The 27,036-nt window shown below is 38.8% G+C and overlaps 1 protein-coding gene and 1 long non-coding RNA gene across 2 annotated transcripts in view; one reads left to right on the forward strand and one right to left on the reverse strand.

The window, feature by feature from the left end:
* The first annotated feature begins 742 nt into the window (after positions 1-742).
* Positions 743-17,876, forward strand: LOC138417407 (uncharacterized). The gene is made up of 2 exons (XR_011248110.1): positions 743-832; positions 17,779-17,876. It is a non-coding gene; the product is annotated as an uncharacterized lncRNA (long non-coding RNA).
* Positions 14,127-27,036, reverse strand: part of ENKUR (enkurin, TRPC channel interacting protein) — a 36,871-nt gene continuing 23,961 nt past the window's right edge. The window contains exon 5 of the mRNA XM_069547477.1: positions 14,127-17,871. Within this exon, the coding sequence (XP_069403578.1) occupies positions 17,695-17,871 (177 nt within the window). The 3' untranslated portion in view covers positions 14,127-17,694. The remainder of the gene's footprint in view (positions 17,872-27,036) is intronic.

Genomic DNA, 27,036 nt, shown 5'->3' on the forward strand with positions numbered 1-27,036 from the left:
AGGAAAATTATACTGAGCTATAATCAAAAGATTTTTATGAGCATTGTGTGTGAGTGTGTGTGTTATTCAGTCATGTCTGACTCTGCAACCCTGTAGACTGTAGCCCACCAGGCTCCTCTGTCCATGGAATTTGCAGGCAAGAATACTGGAATGGGTTGCCATTCCCTTCTCCAGGGGATCTTTCCTACCCAGGGATCAAACCTGGGTCTCCTGCATTGCAGGTGGATTCTTTACCATTATGAACATGAAGTGAGTTTATTTACATTAAGCACTTAGAACCATGCACACCCTAGTAGCTGCTATATATATATATATGCTTATATTACTACTATTTTAGAGAAGAAAATGTGGCAATACCTCTTTTTTTCCCTCCTCATGGAGGAGGAAAAATAATAATTTTTGTTAATAATTTTTTATTATAATTTTTTTAAAGTAATAATTTAGCTTTTTTTTTTGGCTTATTTTATAAACAAATTTACTCTTTACTATGAGCAAACCTGCTGCTTTGCTCACCATAACAGACCCAGAAGATATTAGACCTTTGGGTAGCAGGTTCAATACCTGCCTCTGCAAATTCAGAGTCTTCTTTTTCTGCTCTGTGTGTGTATGTGTGTGTGATGCACACTTGAAAGAGTGAAGTGGATCCAGCTGGTCTGGACTGCCCATTCCTCTGTCATTACTCTACACAATGAAAGCGTGTGATTTCTTTCATCATGTGCAGCTGGTACCACCTGGTCTGCCTCTGAGGGTTGCTATGCCCAGAAATGATGAAAGACTTTGGCTCTTACAAAGGGGAATCAACCTCCAAATGAGCTGAATACTCACCATGGAGGTAAGGCATGAAAGATCATGAATTCTGTCTTTTCTTTCTTTTGGTTAGCCCTAGTATTTCTCATTGTGTTGCTCTTTGCTTAATTCTACATTTAGATTGTTGAACAAAAATTTTACAAGAGAATTTTCTCAGTCTCACTATGATCCTGACCCTCCTTTATGCCTTTATTTGGATAGTTGTGACATCTATATATACACTTTTGTGTGAAATATCTATTTTTATAGATGCATATATATGTTATATATATATACATATATCTCTCTATATATACACATAGATATAGTTAATATATATAAAGATATATGTAGAGAGATATAGATAGATGTGTATATATATAACATATATATATATAGAAATAGATTATATATATATGTATGTGTATATATATATATGTATATGTATATATATATATATATGTATATATATACACCTCCCAGTTGACCAAATAATCATGGCTTCACATGCCCAAGACTGAAATAAATTAGCTGCACCCTAAAAATATGAGAGGGACTTCCCTGGTGGTCCAGTAGTTAAGAAGCCTCCTTGCAATGCAGAGGACCCAGGTTTGATCCCTGGTCAGGGAACTAAGATCCCACATGCCATGGAGCAACTGAGCTGTGTGCCACAACTACTTAGCCCACACTTTGGAGTTTGAGCACTGTAACAGGAGAGTCTGTGCACCAAAAGGAAAGACCCTGCATGATGCAATGAAGATCCTGTGTGTGGCAGCTAAGACCCAACACAGCCAAATAAATTAACTGATTGATTAAATATATATACAAGAAAATGTAAAGGGATACACTTTCTTATATATATATAAGTGATAAAGTAATTTTTAAAAAATATTTTAACCAAAGACCTGGCTTCTGGTATTTCTGGTCATCAGTTACATCATCACTGGACACCAAAAGCGTGGAAAATATTGGTGGAAAATGTTTCCTGGTAGATTTTTAAATCAATATGCTCTTAAGATCTCAGGCTCCCATTCCTTCCTTCTTATCCAGATATAGGGAGCAAGGTTTTCCCAGGTCCATGAAGAAGAACTCTTGTTTTCTTTCTCTCTGACAATGATCCTTTTCTGGCCAGGGCTGATGAACAAGGAAAACAAAGCATAAAATGGGGTTTTCTGAGGTGTTCATGTCCATGAGATCTGAGATGGCACAAAAACGAGGGTTTGAGAGCTAGCATGGCAAACTCAGAAGCAGGAAACACCTTCTATGTCCTCTGCCAACCTCTTCACACAGATGCTGACACCTCCTCACTCATCAAGCAGCTAAGATCCTTCATAAACTCCTCTGCTGTCCAGGCTCCCCCTGGACCTGCTGTGAATGGTGTAACTGCGCATCCACCTTTTTTTATCAGTGCCCTATGCTGCCCTACCAACTTAGGTGCCTTCTAACTCCTTCAGTTGGGCCCCTACATTGGGAATGGGGAGTCTTAGCCATTGGACCACCAGGGAAGTCCCTGTAGCAGAGAGGCTAATTAATTTTTCTTTTTTTGGCTCCATCATGAGCCATGCAGGATCTTAGTTCTCCGTCCAGGGATTGAACCTGCACCCCCTGCAGTGGAAGAGTGGATTCTTTACCACTGGCCCACCAGGGAAGTCTTAAGGCTAATGAATTTGAAGAAAAAAGATGGAGAAAGTCTCCTGCTTGCAAAAATGCAAATAAAAAACCTTAATATTGTGGCTTAAGCAATACCAATAGTTTCAGAAACCCTGGAACTGATTAACTACTATGTGGAATGACATTTCAGGCCATTATCAACATTTATTCTTTCTTATCATGAACATTCTTAGATCATTCCTCAAGGAATTCTAAAGTTTTTCTGAGAAACTTTTGCATCATTCTAAACTTGCATTTGCTGAGCTTGATTGCCTTAGGAAGAAAACAAACCACTCTTTTATATCATTTTGCATAGCAACGTCTCAAACACAGAAAACATGATGATACATGGAAAACAGAGTCTAGGAGAAATACAGCTTTTGAGGGACTGGGTACATGTTCCCAGAACCCACTCGAGGACTGTGTTGCTCTCCCATGACAGCTGCAGGGGCCCAACTCATTCTCATCTCCTCAAACTATTCCTTAGCAATTCTTACGAAGTTTTATTTTGAAATCAGGTGAAAATGTATGTATGTGGGGCAGGAATCAATGTTTATTGCAGGGGAAAAATCCTTTCAAGATGATGTGTATTCCCGTAAGGATGGCTGCATATTTTAGAGGTATAGTAAGTATGCACTGTTCTACAACAGTTACCATAGGAACAGAACTCTTTCTCTGTTAGATGGTAGAGTAATCATGGTAGGAAATTTCCACAGAAATATCTAAGCTACACAAATTAAGCATTGGTTGGAAGTCAAACCCAACAAATTGTGGATTTAATAGGTAGGTGTTACAGGGTGAGGATAAGAGCTATAATATTAGGGAAAATGTTTGCACATTCAATGATCAAACTGTAAGTTTGCTAAACTAACCATCAAAGTGGGCACTTTTATGTCCACTGCTTTCTTATGCTCCTTGAATTTCCCAGGAGGGCATCACCCCAGGTCTTAGCTGAAAGCCATGCTAAGCAATATCAAAGAGGATTCTTACAGCCTGGTTCCTAAGAGTTTATTTTGAAAAAGAGAGCAAATGTGATATACCACTGTGTAAGTGGATACATAGGGTTCTGTGAGCAATGTGATGTGTTGAGTGGTGTAATATTTGTGGATGCCTCTACAATGAGCTGGATTTGAGGCAGGTTTTAAAAGAAAGGTAACATCTAGGAAATGGGGGATGTTTTAGTAGAAGGACTACTACTATATTACATCTATTTTAAGATATATATTTTCAAGACTTCCCTGGCAGTCCAGTAGTTAAGACTCCACACTTCCACTGCAGGGGATGTGGGTTCAATCCCTGGTCAGGGAATGAAGATATCACATGTTGCACGGTGCAGCCAAAAAGTAAAATAATAATAATAATAAGATGCATAGTTTTCACATCTGAACATCTCTGAAATGAGGCTGCCTTAGAACTCATGCTATCTCAGTCACTGTCAACCAGGTGCAGTTCTAACGTTTCATTATACACACATAAGCAAACTTGGTCATTACTTCACCTGAGTTCTGTCCGTTGTTGACTGTATATTTGTTGAGTTTAACTGATGTTTACAATTGCACAGTTGCACTCATCTCACACACTAGTAAAGTAATGCTCAAAATTCTCCAAGCCAGGCTTCAACAATATGTGAACCATGAAAAAGATGTTCAAGCTGGTTTTAGAAAAGGCAGGGGAACCAGAGATCAAATTGCCAACATCTGCTGGATCATCAAAAAAAGCAAGAGAGTTCTAGAAAAACATCTATTTCTGCTTTATTGACTATGCCAAAGCCTTTGACTGTGTGGATCACAATAAACTGTGGAAAATTCTGAAAGAGATGGGAATACCAGACCACCTGACCTGCCTCTTGAGATACCTTTATGCAGGTCAGGAAGCAACAGTTAGAACTAGACATGGAACGACAGGCTGGTTCCAAATAGGAAAAGGAGCACGTCAAGGCTGTATATTGTCACCCTGCTTATTTAACTTCTATGCAGAGTACATCATGAGAAACCCCTGGCTGGATGAAGCATAAGCTGGAATCAAGATTGCCAGGAGAAATATCAATAACCTCAGATATGCAGATGACACCGCCCTTATGGCAGAAAGTGAAGAGGAACTAAAGAACCTCTTAATGAAAGTGAAAGAGGAGAGTGAAAAAGTTGGCTTAAAGCTCAACATTCAGAAAACGAAGATCATGGCATCTGGTGCCATCACTTCATGGGAAATAGATGGGGAAACAGTGGCTGACTTTAATTTTGGGGCTCCAAAATCACTGCAGATGGTGATTGCAGCCATGAAATCAAAAGACATGTACTCCTTGGAAGGAAAGTTATGACCAACCTAGACAGCATATTAAAAAGCAGAGACATTACTTTGTCAGCAAAGGTCCATCTAGTCAAGGCTAGTAGTCATATACGGTTGTGAGAGTTGGACTATAAGGAAGGCTGAGCACAGAAGAATTGATGTTTTTGAACTGTGGTATTGAAGGAGACTCTTGAGAGTCCCTTGCCTTCAAGGAGATCCAACCAGTCCATCCTAAAGATCAGTCCTGGGTGTTCAATGGAAGGACTGATGTTGAAGCTGAAACTCCAATACTTTGGCCACCTGATGCAAAGAGCTGACTCATTTGAAAAGACTGATGCTGGAAGGGATTGAGGGGCAGGAGGAGAAGGGGGCGACAGAGGATGAGATGGTTGGATCACATCACTGACTCAATGGACATGAGTTTGGGTGAACTCTGGGAGTTGGTGATGGACAGGGAGGCCTGGCATACTGCAGTTCATGGGGTCACAAAAAGTCGGACATGATTGAGCAACTGAACGGAACTGATACTACTGTTCGTCCTGGACATGAAAAGCTTTGTGTATGCAGAAAGGCATGGGAATAGCAGAGTGGCAAATTTTGATATTAGTTGAAGGACATGCTTGCCATTGGAGGAAAGGCCATTATCATCAAAACTTGCGGAAGAAGGGTCAGTAGCTTGAAATAAAATCTCAAAGACAATGTTGGGGTCCTCTCATATGGAATGTATCACCAACACTACTGACAGCACAGAAAATGGTAAAAATCCTTAACCTTAGTCTTTTTATGTCACATGTGAATACATAGGAAAAAAATTCCATCTTGAGGTGAAAAGAGCTATTTTACCAAGTGTGAAATAAAAATTCTAAGTGATAAAAAAGCATTGTGACAGTTTAATTGTTAGGGTTTTTTCCTTCCTTGCTGCTGCTGCTGCTAAGTCGCTTCAGTCGTGTCCAACTCTGTGCGACCCCATAGACAGCAGCCCACCAGGCTCCCCCGTTCCTGGGATTCTCAAGGCAAGAATACTGGAGTGGGTTGCCATTTCCTTCTCCAATGCATGAAAGTGAAGAGTGAACGTGAAGTTGCTCAGTCGTGTCCAACTCTTAGTGACCCCATGGACTGCAGCCCACCAGGCTCCTGCATCCATGGGATTTTCCAGGCAAGAGCACTGAAGTGGGGTGCCATTGCCTTCTCTGTTTCCTTCCTTAGTGGTACATAAAATTATACATATATCCTCCCTTTTTAAATTTCCTTCCCATTTAGGTCACCACAGAGCATCGAGTAGAGTTCCCTGTTCTATACAGTATGTTCTCATTAGTTATCTATTTTACACATAGTATCAATAGTGTGTATCCAAGCATTTAAACTATTTTAAGACAATTAACCTCAATATTTGTTAAAGGGATTATAATAATATCAACTGGAACATTTAATATAATTAAATTCCTTTTATATGAAAAATACCTCAGTCTTAAAAAATACTGAAAGTGTCATGTGATGAATCTCTGCCAAATAATTGCTTAAAATAAACTTATGAGATACTACTAGAAACATAAGATGAATGCATTTTTCACAAAAAGGATTATTCACTTTAAGGCCCTTGGCTTAGATTTTTTACTGTATGAAAAGTTTCCATTTTATTCAACTTTTTAAAGTAATGGTCAATTGTCATCAACTTGTTTGGCTAATATCGAAATAACTAGGAATTTCGAAAACTTGGAACCTTGGCACATTCTTCATTTTTTATGTTATAAAATACCCTTAGAAGAAAGAGACTCTTTTAAGCTTTACTACTGTATTTTAAATCCCCAAAGGGTGTGTCACAGTGATTTCTGGAAAGGCTTTGGTGTGCATTACAAAACAACTACAGCAGTTTAATGATATAGTAAGAAAGTGTTCCAAATTCTAAAAGATAAAGTTATAATTTGAAGCCTAAATCACCAGTCTCACTCTTTCTACCACCCATATCCTATAAGGCTTTTGTGTTGGTGCTGGACTCCATCTTCCCATGAGGGTGGCAAGTTGCCTGTCATCTCAATAATTCTGAAGAGAAGCCAGGGAATTTGTTGTAAAGCGTTTGTCCAGATGGAACCACATGTGACCTCCAGGGTGCTCTGGGCCTGAAGCCTAGCCTCTTGGCTGTGTACAGCCATAGAGCTTACCCAGGAGAAAATTTGTCTTCTCGAAGCCAATAAAGATAAAAGAAACCTGTACGAGTCCAAAAAGCACAGCTCATACATGTGGGAATTGCACAAGATTAAGGTTCATCCTTTGTAGGTTCCTCAGAAAGGCCAGGAGACAGAAAGGAAAGTAGATAGCTTCTGGGTCCCTCTGTTCTGTTGTTTCTCTTGCCAAAAAGAAACTTTGAACTCTTGGTGAATAGGGGCCTTGAGTCACAAGCTGTATCCAGCTCTTTGCAACCCCATGGGCTGCAGAACACCAGGCCTCCCTGTTCCTCCCCACCTCCCAGAGTTTGCCCAAGTTCATGTCCATTGAATCGGTGATGCTGTCCAACCATCTCATCCTCTGTCACCCTCTTCTCCTCCTGCCTTCAATCTTGCCCAGCATCAGGGTCTTTTCCAATGACTTGGCTCTTCACATCAGGTGACCAAAATATTAGAGCTTCAGCTTCAGCATCAGTCCTAAGAAGTATTCAAGATTGATTTCCTTTAGGATTGACAGATTTGATCTCCTTGCTGCCCAAGGGACTCCCGACTCTTCAGCACCACAATTCAAAACCATCAGTTCTTCAGGGCACTGCCTTCTTTATGGTCCAACTCTCACATCCAAACATGACTACTGGGAAGACCATAGCCTTGACTATATGAATGTTTATCAGCAAAGTGATGTCTTTGCTTTTTAATACACTGTCTACGTTTGTCATAGCTTTCCTTCCAAGAAGCAATCACTAATTTCATGGCTGCAGTCACCATCCACAGTGATTTTAGAGCCCAAGAAGAGGAAAGTTGCTTCCACATTTTCCCTTCTATTTGCCATGAAATGATGGGACTGGATGCCACTGAGTAATTAGTTTTAAGCTGGCTTTTTCACTGTCCTTTTTCACCCTCATCAAGAGGCTCTTTAATTCCTCTTTGTTTTCTGCCATTAGAGTGGTATCTGGTTATTATGTCCACTTAAAAGATACAAGTCATTATTAGAAGAGAATCCTATGAAAGGTAAGACTTGACAGGTTTCTGAGCCCTAGAAAGGCCCAATTCCTTCTAATAGTCATGAACAAGGTGGCATAGCGATGACAGAAGAAATTCTCTGGCAGGCTGGGAAGCTGTTTACCCTCATTATCCCATGGGAAAATATTGGTAAAATTGTCTCGTCACAGAAGAGAAACCACATGACATAGCTACATTCTAAAGGGGGACTGCTTGTAAAATCTTAGAATATTTTGGTGGGCTGACTGTTCCTTGTTGCTTTTAACAAGATACTAGGAGAGATAAGAGCTCAGGCCAGGGGAGTACAGTTTGCACAGAAAGATGGGAGTGAATAGTGTTAAGGAAGGTTCTCCAAACATGGCTTGCAATCTAAAGTTATAAATGTGTGGGCTTCCAGTGTTTTTCTAAGAAAAAGAAAAAACACAGGGGTCAGTAGACAACACAAACCCCCACCAATAGGAAGATGAAAGCAAATGTCAGGTGGTTGCAATGAATCGAGATTGGGAATTCAGCATGGTGTGGCTGAGGACAGGACAAGTTCCTATGCCTGTGGCCTCTCTTCCATTCAAAATGAACACACAATAAAAGTCAATAAAACCTCTGTTTTCTTGATGGAATCTACAGTATTGATGGCATGTGGCTGGTAATGAATGACGGGAGAATAAAAAAGCTATTCCTTACAAAGTGTTTCCACTGACTATGTGATATCTCTCTTGGAAAGAGTTTATTTTTTTTTTTTTTAAATTCACTTCTGGCTGTGCTGGGTCTTCATTGCTTTGTTGGGCTTTGTCTAGTTGCAAAGAGTTGAGGCTACTGTTCATTCTGGCGGTCGGGCTTCTCACTGCAGTGGCTTCTCTGTCGGGGAGCACATGCTCTAGGTGCGCGGACTCGGTGGTTGCAGCACTTGGGCTTGATAGCGGTGGTGCACAGGTTCAGTCTCTCTGTGGCATGTGGGATATTCCTGGACCAGGAGTCGAACCCATGTCCCCTGCACTGGCAGGTGGATTCTTATCCACTGTACCATCAGGGAATTCCTTTTTTAAAATTTTATTTGATTATTTGGCTGCACCAGGTCTTAGTTGCGGCACATGCGATCTTTAATCTTCGTTTCAGCCTGCGGAGATATCTTTAGTTGCAGCTTGTGGGATCTAGTTTCTTGATAAGGGATCGAACCCAGGCCCCCTGCATTGGAAATGCGTCTTAGGCACTGGACCATCAGGGAAATCCTGGCAAGAGTCTTCTGATCCCCATCGACTTGATAGAAAAACAAAACAGAAAACACGTATCTGTCAAATTGGACTAATTCTCCTATAGATACATATATCGTTGCTTTCATTTTATACACATATGCCTAGAATACTATTTGAAAAGCACATAAGAGTCTGGTTACAGTGGTTGCTCCTGAGGAGGGGATTCAGAGGCTGTAGGAATGGGGCATGAAGGAGGACTTAATTCTTGGCTGCACACCTTTGGGTAGTTATGAATTTTGAATTTCGGACCATGTATACATGCAAACATCATATATGCATACATGTATACATCATACATGATACATCACCTATTTTCTATCTCACACAAACACACAGAGCAAAATTTAAAATAGTTTCTTTTATTACCTTTTGACCTAATTGTTTCACTCCTGGGAATGATTTTCTGTAAGTATAGCCAAATGTATAAAATGGTGTATGTTCATGGTCAGCTACTTAGGCATTGCTTTTAATAGGAAATATTGAAAACAACTCAAATAAAAAAACTTAAATATGCATCAAAATGGTGCTGATAAAAATATATACAATCGTGCAATTTAATGCCATATATCTACAAAAAGAATGAAGACTTTGTTTTTGTTGTTGTTTAGTTGCTAAGTCATGTCTGACTCTTGCGACCCCATGGATGGTAGCCTGCCAGGTTCCTCTATCCATGGAATTTCCCAGGCAAGAATATTGGAACGTGTTGCCATTTCCTTCTCCAGGGGATCTTCCTGACCCAGGAATCAAACCCATCTCTCCTGCTTGGCAGGTAGATTCTTTACCACTGAGCCACCAGGGAAGCCCCATGAAGAACATTATGTTGATAAAAATGAGCTTATTAACTGAAAAAGGCAAGCGTTATTGGTGCTCTTATTTGAGTTTTTAAAAAGCGAGAGAAAGATATATGTATATATACTACATAAAATTAGGTGTATATTGTGTGATATACATATATACATATCATATATGTATGTACACTGCATATATACACACATTGGTATATATCCATTCATATATACATACATATATTCATTTGCTTTCATAAAATATTTCTGAAAAGGTACGTAAAAAATTGAAAGCACTGGATGTCTCAGCAAAGAAGTTGGTGGTAGAGGTTCAGGGGTGAGAGGAATGCGTTTTATTTTTATTTTATTTTATTTTTTTACTTTACAATACTGTATTGGTTTTGCCATACATTGACATGAATCCACCACAGGTGTACATGAGTTCCCAACCCTGAACCCCGCTTCCATCACCCTCCCCATTTCATCGCTCTGGGTCATCCCAGTGCACCAGCCTCAAGCATCCTGTATTCTGTATCGAGCCTAGACTAGCGAGAGGAATGCGTTTTATAACAAAAAAATTCCACATGTGTTTTCCACATCAGCAGGATCATTTAGATATGTGTATATTCTTGCTTCACAGGCAACACTCATCTGATTGCCTAAGTGAAGGCAGATTAAAAAAAAAAACAAACACTCCCATCTAGTCTCATTTCCTATAGATGCAGCATGCTTTAGAATAAAAAGTCTGCATCTGAAGGCCATATCTGCATGTACTATTTAAAAATTAATATATGCATGGCCTTCTTACACCGATCTTGTGAAGCAGTATTTTTAATTTTCAGGGATAATTAGCATTAACTTAGTCTGTGGCTAATTTCAGTTCTTTGTCATCAAACACATTACGTGTGAAGAAAAAATGACCTCACTCAGTATGTTTTTATTATGACAACAAGATTCTTTTTTGGGGGAAGGGTACTTTTTTTTTTTTTTGGCTTCCTTCCTTCTTCTGACCTCTCGGGCCACTTAGTGGCCCTTGTGTCTTCCTGTTCTCCCATCTGACTTCTAAATGCAAGAGTTGCTGAGAGCACATTCACTACTTTGTCCCAGTGTGATCTCATACATGCTGTTAAACTTCCAGATTTATGATTCTACCCCAGATCTCTTTTCTGACTCAAATATCTGTCTCTACTTCTAACTAGATGTTACAAGGTTATCAAAAATACATGTCAAAAATTATATTCTTTTTTTTGTGTATGTGTCTTTGGTTTTGGTGTCAGGGTGATGGCGGCCTTATAGAATGAGGTTGGAAGTATTCCTTCCTCTGCAATTTTTTTTAAAGAGTTTAAGAAGGATAGGCAATATTCTCTAAATGTTTGATAGAATTCTCCTGTGACGCCATCTGGTCTTGGGCTTTTGCTTCTCGGGAGATTTTTCATCACAGCTTCAATTTCAGCGCTTATAATTGGGTTGTTCATAATTTCTATTTCTTCCTGGCTCAGTCTTGGAAGATTGAACTTTTCTAAGAATCTGTCCATTTCTTCCAGGTTATCCATTTTATTGCCATAGAGTTGTTCATAATAGTCTCTTACAATCCTGTGTATTTCGGCATTGTCTGTTGTAACCTCTCCTTTTTCATTTCTAATTTTGTTGATTTGTTGATATTATCTATTTGTTTCTCAATGAGTCTGGCTAAAGGTTTGTCAATTTTGTTTATCTTCTCAAAGAACCAGCTTTTATTTTTTCTAAATAACCAATAGGTTACTGAAGAAATCAAAAGGGAAATCAAAAAATTTCTAGAAACAAATAACAATGAACTCATGACAACTCAAAACCTATGGGATGCAGCAAAAGCAGTTCTAAGAGGGAAGTTTATAGCAATACAATCCTACCTCAAGAAACAAGAAAAACATCAAATAGACAACCTAACTTTACACCTAAAACAACTGGAAAAAGAACAACCAAAAAAAAAAAAAACCCCAAAATTAGTAAAAGAAATCATAAAGATCCAAGCAGAAATAAATGAAAAAGAAATGAAAGAAACAATAGTAAAGATTATTCTTGATTCCTTATCCTAGCATCCTCCAATCTACTGCTCCTCTAGATTTTTCCAACTCAGAAAGTGGCACCCTCACTATGCCCAGTTGCTCAAATCAGAAATGTGACTGTCATTCTTAAAACTGCTCTCTTCTTCCTCTTTGAATCTGTTATCAGGTTACATATTTTTAAAAATATTTTGTAAATATTTCCCTTCTCTAGGGGATCTTCCTGACCCAGGGGTCAAACCTGGGTCTCCTGCATTGCAGGTAGACTCTTTACTGTATGAGCCACCAGGGAAACCCAATATTTCTGGAAGCCAACAATTACTCTTTGTCTTCACTACTCAAGTCTTGATCTATGTCACCATCTTTCTTACTTGGAAGACTATGATAGTCTCCCCAGATTCATTCATTCTTCCACTTCAATCCACGTAGCAAGTGATCATTGAAAAATACTTTTTGCATTGTGCCACTGCCCTACTTAAAACACATCGGTGGCCTCTGTTTGTCTCTTCCTCTTCACCTTGCACATTCCTCCCTTCTCAGGACTTTCCTGGTGGTACAGTGATTAAGACTGTGCTTCCAATGCAGGAGGCACAGGCCCCTGGTTGGGGCACTAAGATCCCACATGCCAAGTGAAAGTGAAAGTTGCTCAGTCGTGTCTGACTCTTTGGTACCCCATGGACTATTCTCTAGGCCAGAATACTGGAATGGGTAGCCTTTCCCTTCTCCAGGGGATCTAGAGGCACAACCGAAAAAAAAAGGTACCAAAAGAAAATTCCCAAATCTTTCTCCCTTCTCTAAGTACACTCCAGCCCTAATGACTCCCTTCCTCCTATGGGTTGAGGGTTTCTTATCTAAGATCCTTTACACATGTTATTCTCTCCATGTGCATTCTTTTTCCCTCCATAATATTTCTCTTCTCCATCTCTCCCAACTTTTACTCATTCTTTATTTTATTTTTTAATGTCAGATCCTCAGAAGTGCATCCTCTTTAACTACAAAATCTGTTTTAGGGCCCCCTTTTTATTCCCTTGCAAAATAGCCTCCTGTTATTTTTTTCTTTCAATTAGTTTCAATTTCAATATAAATAAATGCATTTATATTTATAGTCTTCCAACATAGTCATTTTGTTCACTTTTCTACCCAGCAACCAGAACAGTTTCTGATTTGTAGCAGACAGTATTTGTTGAATGAGAATGAATGAGCTTTGTTAACTGAAGAGATTTTTGTATTTTTTTTTGCTCTGTTCTAGCCAAGATATCTTTTTGATTGTGATTTCTCTTCCCACATAGCTTGTAACTAGGATAGAATGCACTGATCATTTGAGAGATATCTCTTAGTTTAAAAAGTGATCTTCACAACACCTTTTCAGGATAAACATACACACACACACACACACACACACACACACACAAACTAGGAGTAGAAGGAACTTGTCTCAACATAATGGAAGCTGTATACTAAAAACAGGGTTTCCCAGGTGGTGCTAGTGGTAAAGAACCCGCCTGCCAAAGCAGGAGATGAAGAGGTAAGGGTTTGATCCCTGAGTCGGGAAGATGCTCTGGAGGAGAGCATGGCAACCCACTCGAGTATTCTTGCCTGGAGAATCCCATGGACAGAGGAGCCTGGTGGGCTACGGTCCATAGGGTAACAAAGAGTCTGAAGTGACTTAGCACATACAGTAAACATCATCATGAAAACCTGAAAGCTTTTCCCTCAAGATCCAGAATCAGGTAGGGATGTTTGACTAGAATTAGGAAGTTCTGTTGTTTATTTGCCATAACCGACTCTTTAGCGACACTATGAGCTGTAGCCTGCCGGGCTCCTCTGTCCATGGGATTTCCCAGGCAAGAATACTGGAGTGGGTTGTCATTTCCTACTCCAGGGGATCTTCCTGACCCAGGGATCTAATCTGCGTTTCCTGCATCTCCTGCACTGCAGGTGAATTCTTTACCACTGAGCCACCAGGAAAGCCCAGGAAGTTCTAGTCAGAGTAATTAGGCAAGAAAAAGACATAAAGGCATCCAAATTGGAAAGGAAAAAGTAAAATTATCTGCAGATTATTTGACAGTCCATGTAGAAAACTCTAAAGATTTAATACACAGAAGAAAAAACTATTATAATTAATAAATGCACTCAACAAAGCGACAAAATATAAGATCAACACAAAAAAGTGAGTTGTATTTCTGTGGACCAACAATGAACAATCTGAAAAGGAAATTACAAAAACAATTCCATTTGCAATAGCATACAATAGATTTAGGAATGAACTTAACCAAGGAGGTGAAAGGCTTGTGCAATGAAAATTATTGCTGAAATATGTTGCTGAAAGAAATTAAAATAGATGGAAACACATCCCATGTTCATGAATTGGAAGGCTTAATTATAAAGTCAATGCTACTCAAAATAATCTACAGATTCAATCACTATCAAAGTCCCTTTGACCTTTTTGCAGAAATAGAAGCGACTATCCTAAATTCACGTGGAATCTCATGGCATTCTGACTAACCAAAACTATCTCACAAAAGAACAAAACTGGAAGATTCAACACTTTCCAATTTTAAGAACTTACTACAAAGCTACAGTAATAAAAATAGTGTGATACCATATAAAACAGACATACAGACCAATGGAATAGAATAGAGAACCCAGAAATAAACCATTACATAAATGGTGATATTGTTTTGGACAAGGGGTCCAAGACCACTCAATGGGGAAAGGACAGACTTTTCAATAAGTGGTGTTAGGAACACTGGATATCCACATACAGAAGAATGAAGCTGGATCCCATCTAACATCATATATAAACCTTAGCTCAAAATGAATCAAAGACTGAAATGTAAGACCTAAAACAATAAAACTCTTGGGAGAAAAAAGTGTAGGATAAAATGTTCACAACTTTGGATTTGGCAGTGATACCATCTTGGATATGATACCAAGCACACAGGTAACAAAGGAAAAAACAGACACATTTGACTTCATGAAAACTGAAAATTTCTGTATATCAAAGTCTCTATCAATAAAGTAAAAAGGTAACCCATAGAAGAAAATATTTGCAAATCTTATATCTGATCCAGGATTAATACCCAGAATATACAGAAAACTCATAAAACTCAACAACAGAGAACCAAAGAACCCAATTTACAAAATGGGCAAAGGGCTTGAATAGACATTTCTCCACAGAAGATATACAAATGGCTCAGCAGTAAACAATCCACCCGCAAGGCAGGAGACACAGGTTTGATTCCTGTGATCAGGAAGATCCCCTGGAGAAAGAAATGGCAACCCACTCCAGTATTCTTGCCTGGGAAATCCCATGGACAGAGGAGCCTGGTGGGCTATAGTCCATGAGGTCCCAAAAGAGTCAGACACGACTGAACACACACACACAACACACACAACAATAAGCACAAGAAAAGACACTTAACATCACTAATCAGTAGAGAAATGCAAATCAAAACTAAAATGAGGTAACACCTCCCACCTATTAGTGGGAGTGGTAGTATGACCACTACCAAAAAAACAGAAAAGACAAGTGTTGGCAAAAATGTGGAAAAATTGGGACCCTTGTACAGCATTGGTGGAAAGGTAAAATAAATATTCACTGGAAGGACTGATGCTGAAGCTCCAGTATTTGGTCATCTGATGTGAACAGACAACTCATTGGAAAAGTCCCTGATGCTGGGAAAGATTGAGGGTAAAAGGAGAAGAGGGCATCAGAGGATGAGGTGGCTGGACAGCATCACTGATGCAATGAACATGAACTCTGGCAAACTACAGGAGATGTGGGAGGCCTGGTGTGCTGCAGTTTATGGGGTTGCAAAGAGCTGGACATGACTGGGCGGCTAAAAACAACAAAATGGTATAGCAGCAATGGAAAAGAGTATGACAGTTCCCCAAAAACTTAAAAATATGATAACCATATAATTCAGCAAATCTACTTTTGGACTTATGTTCAAAAGAATTGAAAGCAGGGTTTTGAAGAGATATTTGTACACTCGTGTTCATAGCAGCATTATTTACAACAGCTAAAACATGGAAGCAAATCAAGTGTCCATCTACAGAAGGAGAGATAAGCAAAATGTGGTATATATAGACAATGGAGATCTCGCTCTCTCTTTTTTTTTTTTCTTTTTGGCTGTACTATACAGCATGCAGAACTTCCTCAACCAGGGACTGAACCCATGGCCCCTGCCGTGGAAGCACGGAGTCTTAACCATTGGATGGCCAGGGAAGTCCCGAGACAATGGAGTATTATTGTTTTACAAAGGAAGAAAATTCTAGATAAGTGAGAATTTATCATATACAGTTGACCCTTGAATACGAGTTTGAACTGTGTGGGTCCACTTACATGTGGATTCTTTTCAATAGTAATCACTACGGTACTACATGATCTGTGGTTGGTTGACTCTGAGGGTACAAAACCATGAACATGGAGGAACCAAGTAGACAAAAGGTGACTATAAGTTATATGCAGATTTTCAACTGGGTGGAGGATCAGTGCCCCTAGCCCCAGTATGGTTAAAGGGTCAGCTATATATATTTTTAACATCTGTCCTAAGGTAATAGGAATAAAGAAATGATGCCTATACACAGATGTGACAAAAAATTTACAGTGAGTTTTCAAAAATATTTGTATATAAAAATTTTTAACTAAAGTAAGCTTTTCTACAATGCTCTCAAATTCTGTGCTTGTGAAAAAGCTTGAAAAAAATTGTCATTCCCCCCACCCCGTGTTGTCTGTAGAATAAAAATCAGTGTAAGTAGTAGAAATTGTTATTGCTCTGATATTTTGTAATGTCATATAGTTTACCAAATTTCTATAATTTAAAATTTCATAAAATAATCTTTTCCTTCTTGGATACTTATAGGCTCATTTATTTTGAGTTGAAGACAGCTCTACTTACATAAACTTATTGCTTAATAAATTATGTAACCTTACAAATAGAAATATTAGAATTTACAAAATAGAGAAAGCCAGAAAGTAAAAGTAATATCCCATATTAGTGAAATACATATAGTAAATTATGGAATATAAGGCACCTAGAATAGCAGGTTTTGAAAGTCAAATGTCAGAAAGAAGGTGATTCTCTTTAACAATCCTCAGGGATGCAATTTATAAGTTTCTCCTTGATTTTATATTATTTTCTTAATTTTCCTTCCTTCAAATGTAAACCTGTCAGCCTATATAACATTATGGATATTAAAAATATTAATAGGTGTGAATAGCTGCAAATGACATAGGCTACCAGAGAATACATGTAATTTGTGGATCTCTGGAACAATACGTTGAAAACACTTCAGAGTAGTAAAAGTACACAGAATACACAGTTATTTCTAATTCAAAATACTTTACAGTTTTTAACCTTGTGTTTCTTGCATTAATACAGTGAAGAAAAAAATGTGGAGTTCTGAGTGCTGACTTTTTCAGGGCCCAGAAATGAATGTTTATCTGAAACAAGTACATAATTATAATGAATTATGCTATAGAACTGGAAAATCTAAAATCAAACTTTAATCAAGTTACAAGGAAACCCTGATGCTAGTAACAAAAATTTTTTGTTCTCTATGTAAGTAGATAATCCAATTATTTTTTAAACACTTCCTAAGCATTTTGGTAAAGACTTTTTCTATTCTTCATAGTATTTTCCTCCTTGAAAAAACTTATGGTTTCATTTTTATGTTTTCTGTGTTTTTTCCCATGTGCTAAAATGATTTTATTTTTAAAAATCCACTATTTCTTATTAGCAATATAAATGACTTTGTGCTTTTCGAGGACACCAATGTCGTGCTCCAGCTGCTTCATCTCTTCTTCCAGCTTCTGCTTGCGAATCTTCTTTGGTATGGAGTCAATGAAGACCGAGAGGGACTGAAACTCCTTATGCACTTCTTCCCAGTTCTTTTTCAGCCCCTGCAAATGGTAAAGAAAGCTGTATATACCAAAGCAAACCACAGGAGCAGAGCATATCACAAAGAAAATTGCACTGGGAGGAAAAATGTAAACAGGTAAAGAAAACTGCCAAAAATAACTAAAAAATGATATGTGTTTATCAAGTTCTTGGCCATTGTAACAAAACAGACTGTATAGAGGCCAAACCTTGTCCGTGATTGTGTGCTCAATTCCCATTGGGAGTATTTATTTTCTTTGTTTTTAATCTTACTGTACTTGTTTTTACCATCAAATACATGTATGTGGAATTATGAGTAGTATGAAACTAAGCTTTTAGCAAATGCTTTAGTAAAAACAACTGAGAACTGATATCCTCAAGCAAAAAGAAATTTTTTTTGAACAGGAAATTATTTCTTATAAAAATTTTAGTTCAACAGAGAAATCATCAAAACACTAGATTCTGACATACATGGACATGTTTTCTTGTATCCGACTAAATCGAATGGTATAAAATGAAATTCAAATTAACAAGAGATGATCTTTTATGTGTTTTCAATAACAGGAAGAATTCTTCCTCCACATAGTTAAGAGATCTATACTTCACATTAATGTCTTCTACAAATGACTCAGATGTCATGCTAATTCAATAAGGTATGTGTGTGCGCGTAGTCACTCAGTCAAACCCAACTCTTTACGACCCCATGGACTGCAGCCCGCCAGGTGACTCTGTTCATGCGGATTCTCCAGGCAAGAATACTGGAGTGGGTTGCCATGCCCTCCCCCAGGGGATCTTCCCAACTTGGGACTGAACCCAGGTCTCCTGCATTGCAGGCAGATTCTTTACCACCTGAGCCACCAATTCAATAAGGCAGTTAATGTTTAATGTTCTCAGAAAACAACAAATTCAAAATTAGGAATCTCTTAAGGAACAACAATGGTTATTTCCATCTCTGCTTAGTTATTATTTCTTATCACAATGTACTAGAAGCCCCACTGACAAAATGATCAAACTAATTGAACTCATGCAATGAAATTTTATAAATTAATAATTTCTATTGTTCACAATGGGTACACCAATCATGTTATTTACATAAAAATGGAAAGTAAAACAAAATGGAATATGCCTCAAAATTATGATCCCTGACACACAGATGGAAAAAGATATCTCATTCTAATGTAAACCAAAAGGAAGCTGGGGTAGATATACTTATGTCAGAAAAATCTGACTTTAAAAGTAAGACTGTAATAAGAGAAAAAGGGCATTACATAATGATAAAGCAGTTGATACAACAAAAGTATATAACATCTGTAAATATTTATGTGCCCAACATGTGAAGTGAGTAAAGTGAAAGTCACTCAGTTGTGTCCAACTCTTTGAGATGCCATGGACTATACTGTCCATGGATTTCTCCAGGCCAGAATACTGGAGTGGTTAGCCTTTCCCTTCTCCAGGGGATCTTCTCAGCCCAGGGATTGAACTCAGATTTTCCACATTGCAGGCAGATTCTTTACCAGCTGAGCCACAAGGGAAGCCCAACATAGGAGCGTTATAATATACAAAGCAAATATTACAAATTTAAAGCAAAAAAAAGACAGCACTATGATTATAGTAGAGACTTTTAATACCCTACTTCCATTAATGAATAGATCATCCAGACAGAAAATCAGTAAGGAAGCATCGACTTTAAATGACAGGTTATATCAGATGGATTTTTACAGAAATGTAAAAAATTTTCCATCCAAATGACTAAAAAAGCACACTCTTCTCAAGTGTACATAGAATATTCTCCAGAATATATCATATATTAGGTCACAAATCAAGTCTTAATAAATTTAAGAGGACTGAAATCATATCAAATATATTTTCTGATCACAGTGGTATGAAACTAGAAACCAACCATATGAAAAAAATTAGAAAATTCATGAATAGGTGGCAATTAAACAACATGATACTGAACAATCAATGAGTCAAAGAAGAAATCAAAGGAGAAGTTTAAAAATACCTTGAGTCAAACTAAAATGGAAATATACTAATATTTATAAGATTCAGCAAAGGCAGTTAAAAAATGGAAGTTCATAGTAGTAAATGCCTACCTCAAGAAACAAGAACAATCCCAAATAAACAACCTAACATTGGTTAGGTTAGGAACCTCTAGGAACCAGAAAAAGAAGAACAAAGCCCGAATTTAGTAGAAGGCAATAACAAAGATTAGAACATAAGTAAATAAAATAGAGACTAAAAAGACAGCAGAAAAGATCAGTGAAATAATGACTGGTTCTTTGGAAGGATGAACAAATTTAACACAGCTCTAGCTAGATTCACCAAGAAAAAAAGGACTCAAATAAATAAAAATAAAAGTGGAGATATTATAATCAATACCACAGAAATACAAAGAAACATGTTGTCTACTGTGAACAATTATATGCCAACATAATGGACAGCTTAGGAGAAACAGATAAATTGCCAGAAGCATACAACGTACCAAGGCTGAATCATAAAGAAAGAGAAAATCTGGATAGACCAATTACTAGTAAGAAAATTAAATTAGTAACCAAAAACCTCCTAACAAATAAAAAGTTCAAGACCAGACAGTGGATTCTACCAAACACTCAAAGAAGACTTTTACCAATCCTTCTCAAACTCTTCAAAAAAACAGAAGAGAAGGGAACTCTTTCATACTCATTTTATGAAGCTAGCATGATCCTTGTTCCAACATCAGACCATGGTGCCACAAAAAAAGAAAATTATAGGCCAATATCCCTTGGAACATAAATGCAAAAGTCCTCAACAAAATATTAGCAAACTGAATTTAACAATCCATTAAAAGAACCATATACAAACATACTTTGGAGATATATCAGGCTTGGTTCCAGACCACTTCAATAAAACAAAAAACCCACCCTGGGTTGGGATCTAGGGAGGAGGAAATGACAACCCATTCCAGTATTCTTGCCTGGAGAATTCCATGGACAGAGGAGCCTGAGAGGGTCACAGAGAGTTGGACACGACTGAATGACTGAGCACCCACATGCACACTATATCATAGTCTATCAAGTGTGCAATAGCATTATGTCTTAAAAAACAAATACTTGAATAAAAAAATACTATATTGCTAAAAAATGTTAACCGTCATATGATAGTGCAGGGTTATGACAAACTTTCAATTTGTAAAAATCTCAATGTCTGTGAAGCACAATAAAACGAAGTACAAGACGACAAGGTATGCCGGTACTGTAATCAAGTGGGATTTATCCTAAGGGTGCAACATCCACGAATCAGTCCATGTGATATGCTACATTAATAAAATAAATGATAAAAATCATTTGAGCACCTCAACTGATATAGAGAAAGCATGATAAAATTCAGCTTCCATTTATGATTAAAAAACTCTCCACAAGGTACACATAGAGGAAACATACCTCAACATAATAAAGGTCAAATATGACAAGCCCATAGCTAACATCATACTCAATAGTAAAAAGCTAAAAGTTTTTCTTCTAAGATCAGGAATAAAACAAAGATGCCTACTCTTGACACTTTTATTTAACATGGTATTAGAAGTTGTAGAAGAACTGTACAAAAAAGATCTTCACAACCAAGATAATCACGATGGTGTGATCACTCACCTAGAGCCAGACATCCTGGAATGTGAAGTCAAGTGGGCCTTAGAAAGCACCACTATGAACAAGGCTAGTGGAGGTGATGGAATTCCAGTTGAGCTATTTCAAATCCTGAAAGATGATGCTGTGAAAGTGCTGCAATATGCCAGCAAATTTGGAAAACTCAGCAGTGGCCACAGGACTGGAAAAGGTCAGTTTTCATTCCAATCTCAAAGAAAGGCAATGCCAAAGAATGCTCAAACTACCACACAATTGCACTCATCTCACATGCGAGTAAAGTAATGCTCAAAATTCTCCAAGCCAGGCTTCAACAATATGTGAACCGTGAACTTCCAGATGTTCACGCTGGTTTTAGAAAAGGCAGAGGAACCACAGATCAAATTGCCAACATCTGCTGGATCATCAAAAAAAGCAAGAGAGTTCTAGAAAAACATCTATTTCTGCTTTATTGACTATGCCAAAGCCTTTGACTGTGTGGATCACAATAAACTGTGGAAAATTCTGAAAGAGATGGGAATACCAGACCACCTGACCTGCCTCTTGAGAAATCTGTATGCAGGTCAGGAAGCAACAGTTAGAACTGGACATGGACCAACAGACTGGTTCCAAATAGGAAAAGGAGTACGTCAAGGCTGTATATTGTCACCCTGCTTATTTAACTTATATGCAGAGTACATCATGAGAAATGCTGGGCTGGATGAAGCACAAGCTGGAATCAAGATTGCCAGGAGAAATATCAATAGCCTCAGATATGCAGATGATACCACCCTTATGGCAGAAAGTGAAAGGAACTAAAAAGTCTCTTGATGAAAGTGAAAGAGGAGAGGGAAAAGCTGGCTTAAAACTCAGCATTCAGAAAATGAAGATCATGGCATCTGGTCCCATCACTTCATGGCAAACAGATGAGGAAACAGTGGCTGACTTTATTTTTCTGGGCTCCAAAATCACTGCAGATGGTGACTGCAGCCATGAAATTAAAAGACGCTTACTTCTTGGAAGGAAAGTTATGAACAACCTAGATAGCATATTGAAAAGCAGAGACATTACTTTGCCAACAAATGTCTGTCTAGTCAAGGCTATGGTTTTTCCAGTGGTCATGAATGGATGTGAGAGTTGGACTGTGAAGAAAGCTGAGCGCCGAAGAATTGATGCTTTTGAACTGTGGTGTTAAGAGAAGACTCTTGAGAGTCCCTTGGACTGCAAGGAGATCCAACCAGTCCATTCTAAAGGAAATCAGTCCTGGGTGTTGTTCATTGGAAGGACTGATGCTGAAGCTGAAACTCCAATACTTTGGCCACCTCATGTAAAGAGTTCACTCCTTGGAAAAGACCTGGATGCTGGGATGGATTGGGGGCAGGAGGAGAAGGGGACGGCAGAGGATGTGATGGCTGGATGGCATCACCGACTCAATGGACATGAGTTTGAGTGAACTCCAGGAGTTGGTGATGGACAGGGAGGCCTGGCGTGTTGAGATTCATGGGGTCGCAAAGAGTCGGACACAACTGAGTGACTGAGCTGAGCTGAGCCAGAGATCAAGAGTGGCATAATTTAAAATTATTGATTACAGAAAAGAAAGAAAATGTAGTCCTTAAAAAGCATGGCTATACATTTAGATTTATGAGGGAATTAGAACTGTCTTATATAATGATACCTTCATAATAAGCCCTCAAAGTACAATCTTGTAAACTTCCAGGGGACAAAATGGTTTATTTCCATGTTAAGATAAAAATGACTACAGGATTGGACACACTTTATAGAGAAGATTTGTTGAGAAAAAAGGCTACAGATGTTGAACATTTCTTGAGAGAGATTACATCAAGGAAAAAGAAGGAAAAATATCTTTTAAATTTTAAAAAGAGGGAGATGGGTTAACACAGTTCTTAATAGTGTTTGAGAAGTATTCCAAAAAGAAGTCTTCAAAAGAGTTCTATTTTTCCATAGCCTTTCATTATGAAATGGGAAATGTGTTTCCACAGTGCTCTACAGGGGTGCCCACTGCAGAGGTGAAATCTATGTATTTATACACTTTGAAATATCAAAGGTTTTTTTCAAAGCTCCTTGCGTGATATTTCCCTATTACTTGTGGTCACAGCAGCTATACGTTTCACAGTATTTCTTTTTAAAGGAGAGTTTGCTTTATATTCTAGTTTGTACAATAACATTTGGTTCAAAGTCAACTGCTAGGTATGGGAACTAAATGTGATTATATTGAAATAACCTCTTTCTGCTTTTTAGTTATTTCATTTAAAAAAGTCTTTTATGCACTGCAGCAATACTGATTTTCCCTTATTTTTATATCTTAACTTTTCTTCCTTCTGGTCTGATACTGAAGCAATATTGTTAATTTTGGGAAAACTTCATACAGGGAGAAGCTGTCATAAAATAGTAAGAAGTGTCTTCAGCTCCAGGCTCCTCTGCTGCCACCCCACCCCCATCCATTTTTTACCTTCTAGTCCTGCTCTGTAACCAGGTGGTGGGGGTTAGGGTAAGAGTATTAATCCCTATGGGCTGCTCTTTCCCCATTGTTTGTCCCCAGCCGATGCCTGAGTTCAGCCAAGGAGGGCACTGGTGGGAGGAAAGTGAGCTTGGGGCATTTCTACCCCCTCCCTCGATGTCACGTGGACACAACTGGCCCTTCCATTTGTGACTACCATGCCCGTCAGGGACCCCTCTCCAAGCTCCGGCTCCCACCTGGCTCTGGTAATGCTGTTTCCAGACCCTGCCTTTCCAGCCTAGGGTGGTGGTGATTCCCACTGTTCCTAGTCCTGGGTGCCTCAATGTTCCTCGCTGGTTCCCTTAGCGCTGCTTCACCTCTGTAAACAGCTCCTTTGTAAATCCTCTTCAGAATCCCTGTCTAGCATGTTTTCTGAATCCCTGGTGGATAGAGCTTCCATCTGTGCACGTGTGTGCTATGTGGTGAGAAAACACCTCCCTGGGAACTGGCTGATGTGAGTTTTAGTCCCTCTTTGTTGCTGTTGTTTAGTTTGCTCAGTTCTGTCCGACTCTTTGTAACCCCACGGACTGTAGCCTGTCAGGCTCCTCTGTCCATGGGATTCTCTAGGCAAGCTTTCTGGAGTGGGTTGCCATTTCCTTCTCCAGGGTATCTTACCGACTTAGGGATCAAACCTGCATCTCCTACATTGACAGGTGGATTCTTTACCACTGAGCCACCAGGGAAGCTGTCCCTCTTTAGCTAGTTGTTAATTTTGTGAACCAGGGCGAATGTAAACCAGACTCCAAGCTCCCTGACGGTAAGGATCGCAACAGTATCCTTTGGGCTGGGTAGAAGGCCTGGAACATGGTAGATGTTCAGGAGATGAATGGATGGATGGATGAACAAAAGAGCCCACGTAATATATTTGCATTTTATATCCTCACCTGGGAAATGAGAAGTTTGGAATCTTTAGGCCAGATGATTCCTTCCTGGATAATGGGACTGACTGTAATTCTAAAGAACAAGCAGAATGAATCCTACTCGGGGACATGTGAACATATTGTCACAGAACTACAAGCAGCTCAACCAGGGGAGGGAGCAGTGTTCAGGTTTGTGAGAAGCAGAGCCAGTGGCTTTGTTACCATGGCAGCTACACTACTCAGGCTAATAAGGCATCCAAGGTGGGGTCAGCTACTGTCCATCAGAGTGTATGCAAAGAAACTGCATGACCACATTAGGAATCCAAGGATTGCTGACCTACTACGGAGGTGCCTGAGCAAAGAGCCTTTTCCTTCCCAGGGAAGTTCTTCCTCTCTTTCCCTATCTTTCAGCATTATTTAGATACAAAATGGCTTTCACAAAAGCACATAAGTTTTAAGAATGGCAGAGTCAGAAAGAAGGAGGGAAGAAAGGAGAGAAAGAGTGGGGGAGGGAGGGAGGGAAATAAGAGCAGGGCTCTTCCTGAAAGTGACAGGCAGCGACGTCTGCTAGCCTTCTTGCCTGCCTGTCCTCCCTTCTTCTTTCCAGTGCACTATTATTAACCATCCGGGTTTACACTGGGCACCAAGTTAGACAATGCAGAGACTGCTGACCACAGAGAGACTTGGTTCCTGCCCTCAGGCCACTTCTGTCACGTGGGATACTCTCTTACTCTTCAGTTTAAAGCCCAGCTAAAGACCTACCTACATCTTGCAGTGGGTGTTCATGCCTGGGAACCTTATAAAACATGATCTGTACATAGACACATATCTCTGTATGTACACACATCCAGAGCACCTCTCATCAACTAAATCACAACATTATTCAGAGCAGAAATTTTATCTTATGATCCTTGGGGCTTAGCATGATACTCTATGCCGAACAGGTATTTAATAAATGTTTATTGATGATTATGATGACACTGATAAAATGTTAAGAATTTATAACAGCATATGAATCCATTTTTCAATAGAAATTAACATAAAATATATTTTTTTCTGTTTTGAAAAGGTCACTAGAAATTGTTTTGTAGAAAGCTTTCACAGTAACAAAACAAGGACTAAAGTACTATTTTTACCTCTATAAGAGACAGGATGACTCTAGAAGAATATAAGTAGATGCTTACTAAATACTCTCTAAAGATGATTGAGCAACTATGCTCATATCCCCCAAATATTTTAAATGCTTCAGATAAAAGTCTTGCATTAAAAACTCCAACATAAGTGTCTTTAAGTCTATTTTAGTCAAAATAAAGAAAACATAGGTAAAACCTAACACTTGGTTATTTTAAAATCCAGACATTTGCTTATAAGAAAGAAAAAAAAAGTTGGTCTAGGGACAGGACAGTTTGAATTATTCTACAGCTCCACCTAGTGAAAAATATCTATTTAGGAATATTATTTTTGAAAAATTCAGGGCCATGGGAATGGAAATAAAAATGCTTTTTTGCTTTATTTATGCATATTCATGTAAGAGTTGGACTATAAAGAAAGCTGAGCGCCGAAGAATTGATGCTTTTGAACTGTGGTGTTGGAGAAGACTCTTGAGAGTCCCTTGGACTGCAAGGAGATCCAACCAGTCCATCCCAAAGGAGATTGGTCCTGGGTGTTCATCTGAAGGACTGATGTTGAAGTTGAAACTCCAGTACTTTAGCCACCTGATGCAAAGAGCTGACTCATTTGAAAAGACCCTGATGCTGGGAAAGATTGAGGGCAGGAGGAGAAAGGGACGACAGAGGATGAGATGGTTGGATGGCATTATCAACTCGATGGACATGGGTTTGGGTGGACTCCGGGAGTTGGTGATGGACAGGGAGGCCTGGCGTGCTGCCATTCATGGGGTCGCAAAGAGTCAGACACGACTGAGCAGCTGAACTGAACTGAACTGAACTGATGCATATTTATTGAAGGAGAAGGTGAACTTTCTTATGACACTACTCAGGAAAAAACAGAAGCTCACTCAGTCAGAAAAGAATTATTATTCAACAATCCCTATATTACAACATTTTGCTCTTCCCAAAGAAACAGCTTTGCTGCATGTAATTGTCACTGTAACCAAAAGACAGTGTTCTGATTTCAAAAATCAAAGCGCTGGCCTTAATGATCATTGATGTTAGGCCCTCCTTTCAGAAATGTTCCAAAGAATTCCACGCA

Source organism: Ovis canadensis, chromosome 13, assembly GCF_042477335.2.
Source record: "Ovis canadensis isolate MfBH-ARS-UI-01 breed Bighorn chromosome 13, ARS-UI_OviCan_v2, whole genome shotgun sequence".
In the NCBI taxonomy this organism is placed as follows: Eukaryota; Metazoa; Chordata; class Mammalia; order Artiodactyla; family Bovidae; genus Ovis; species Ovis canadensis.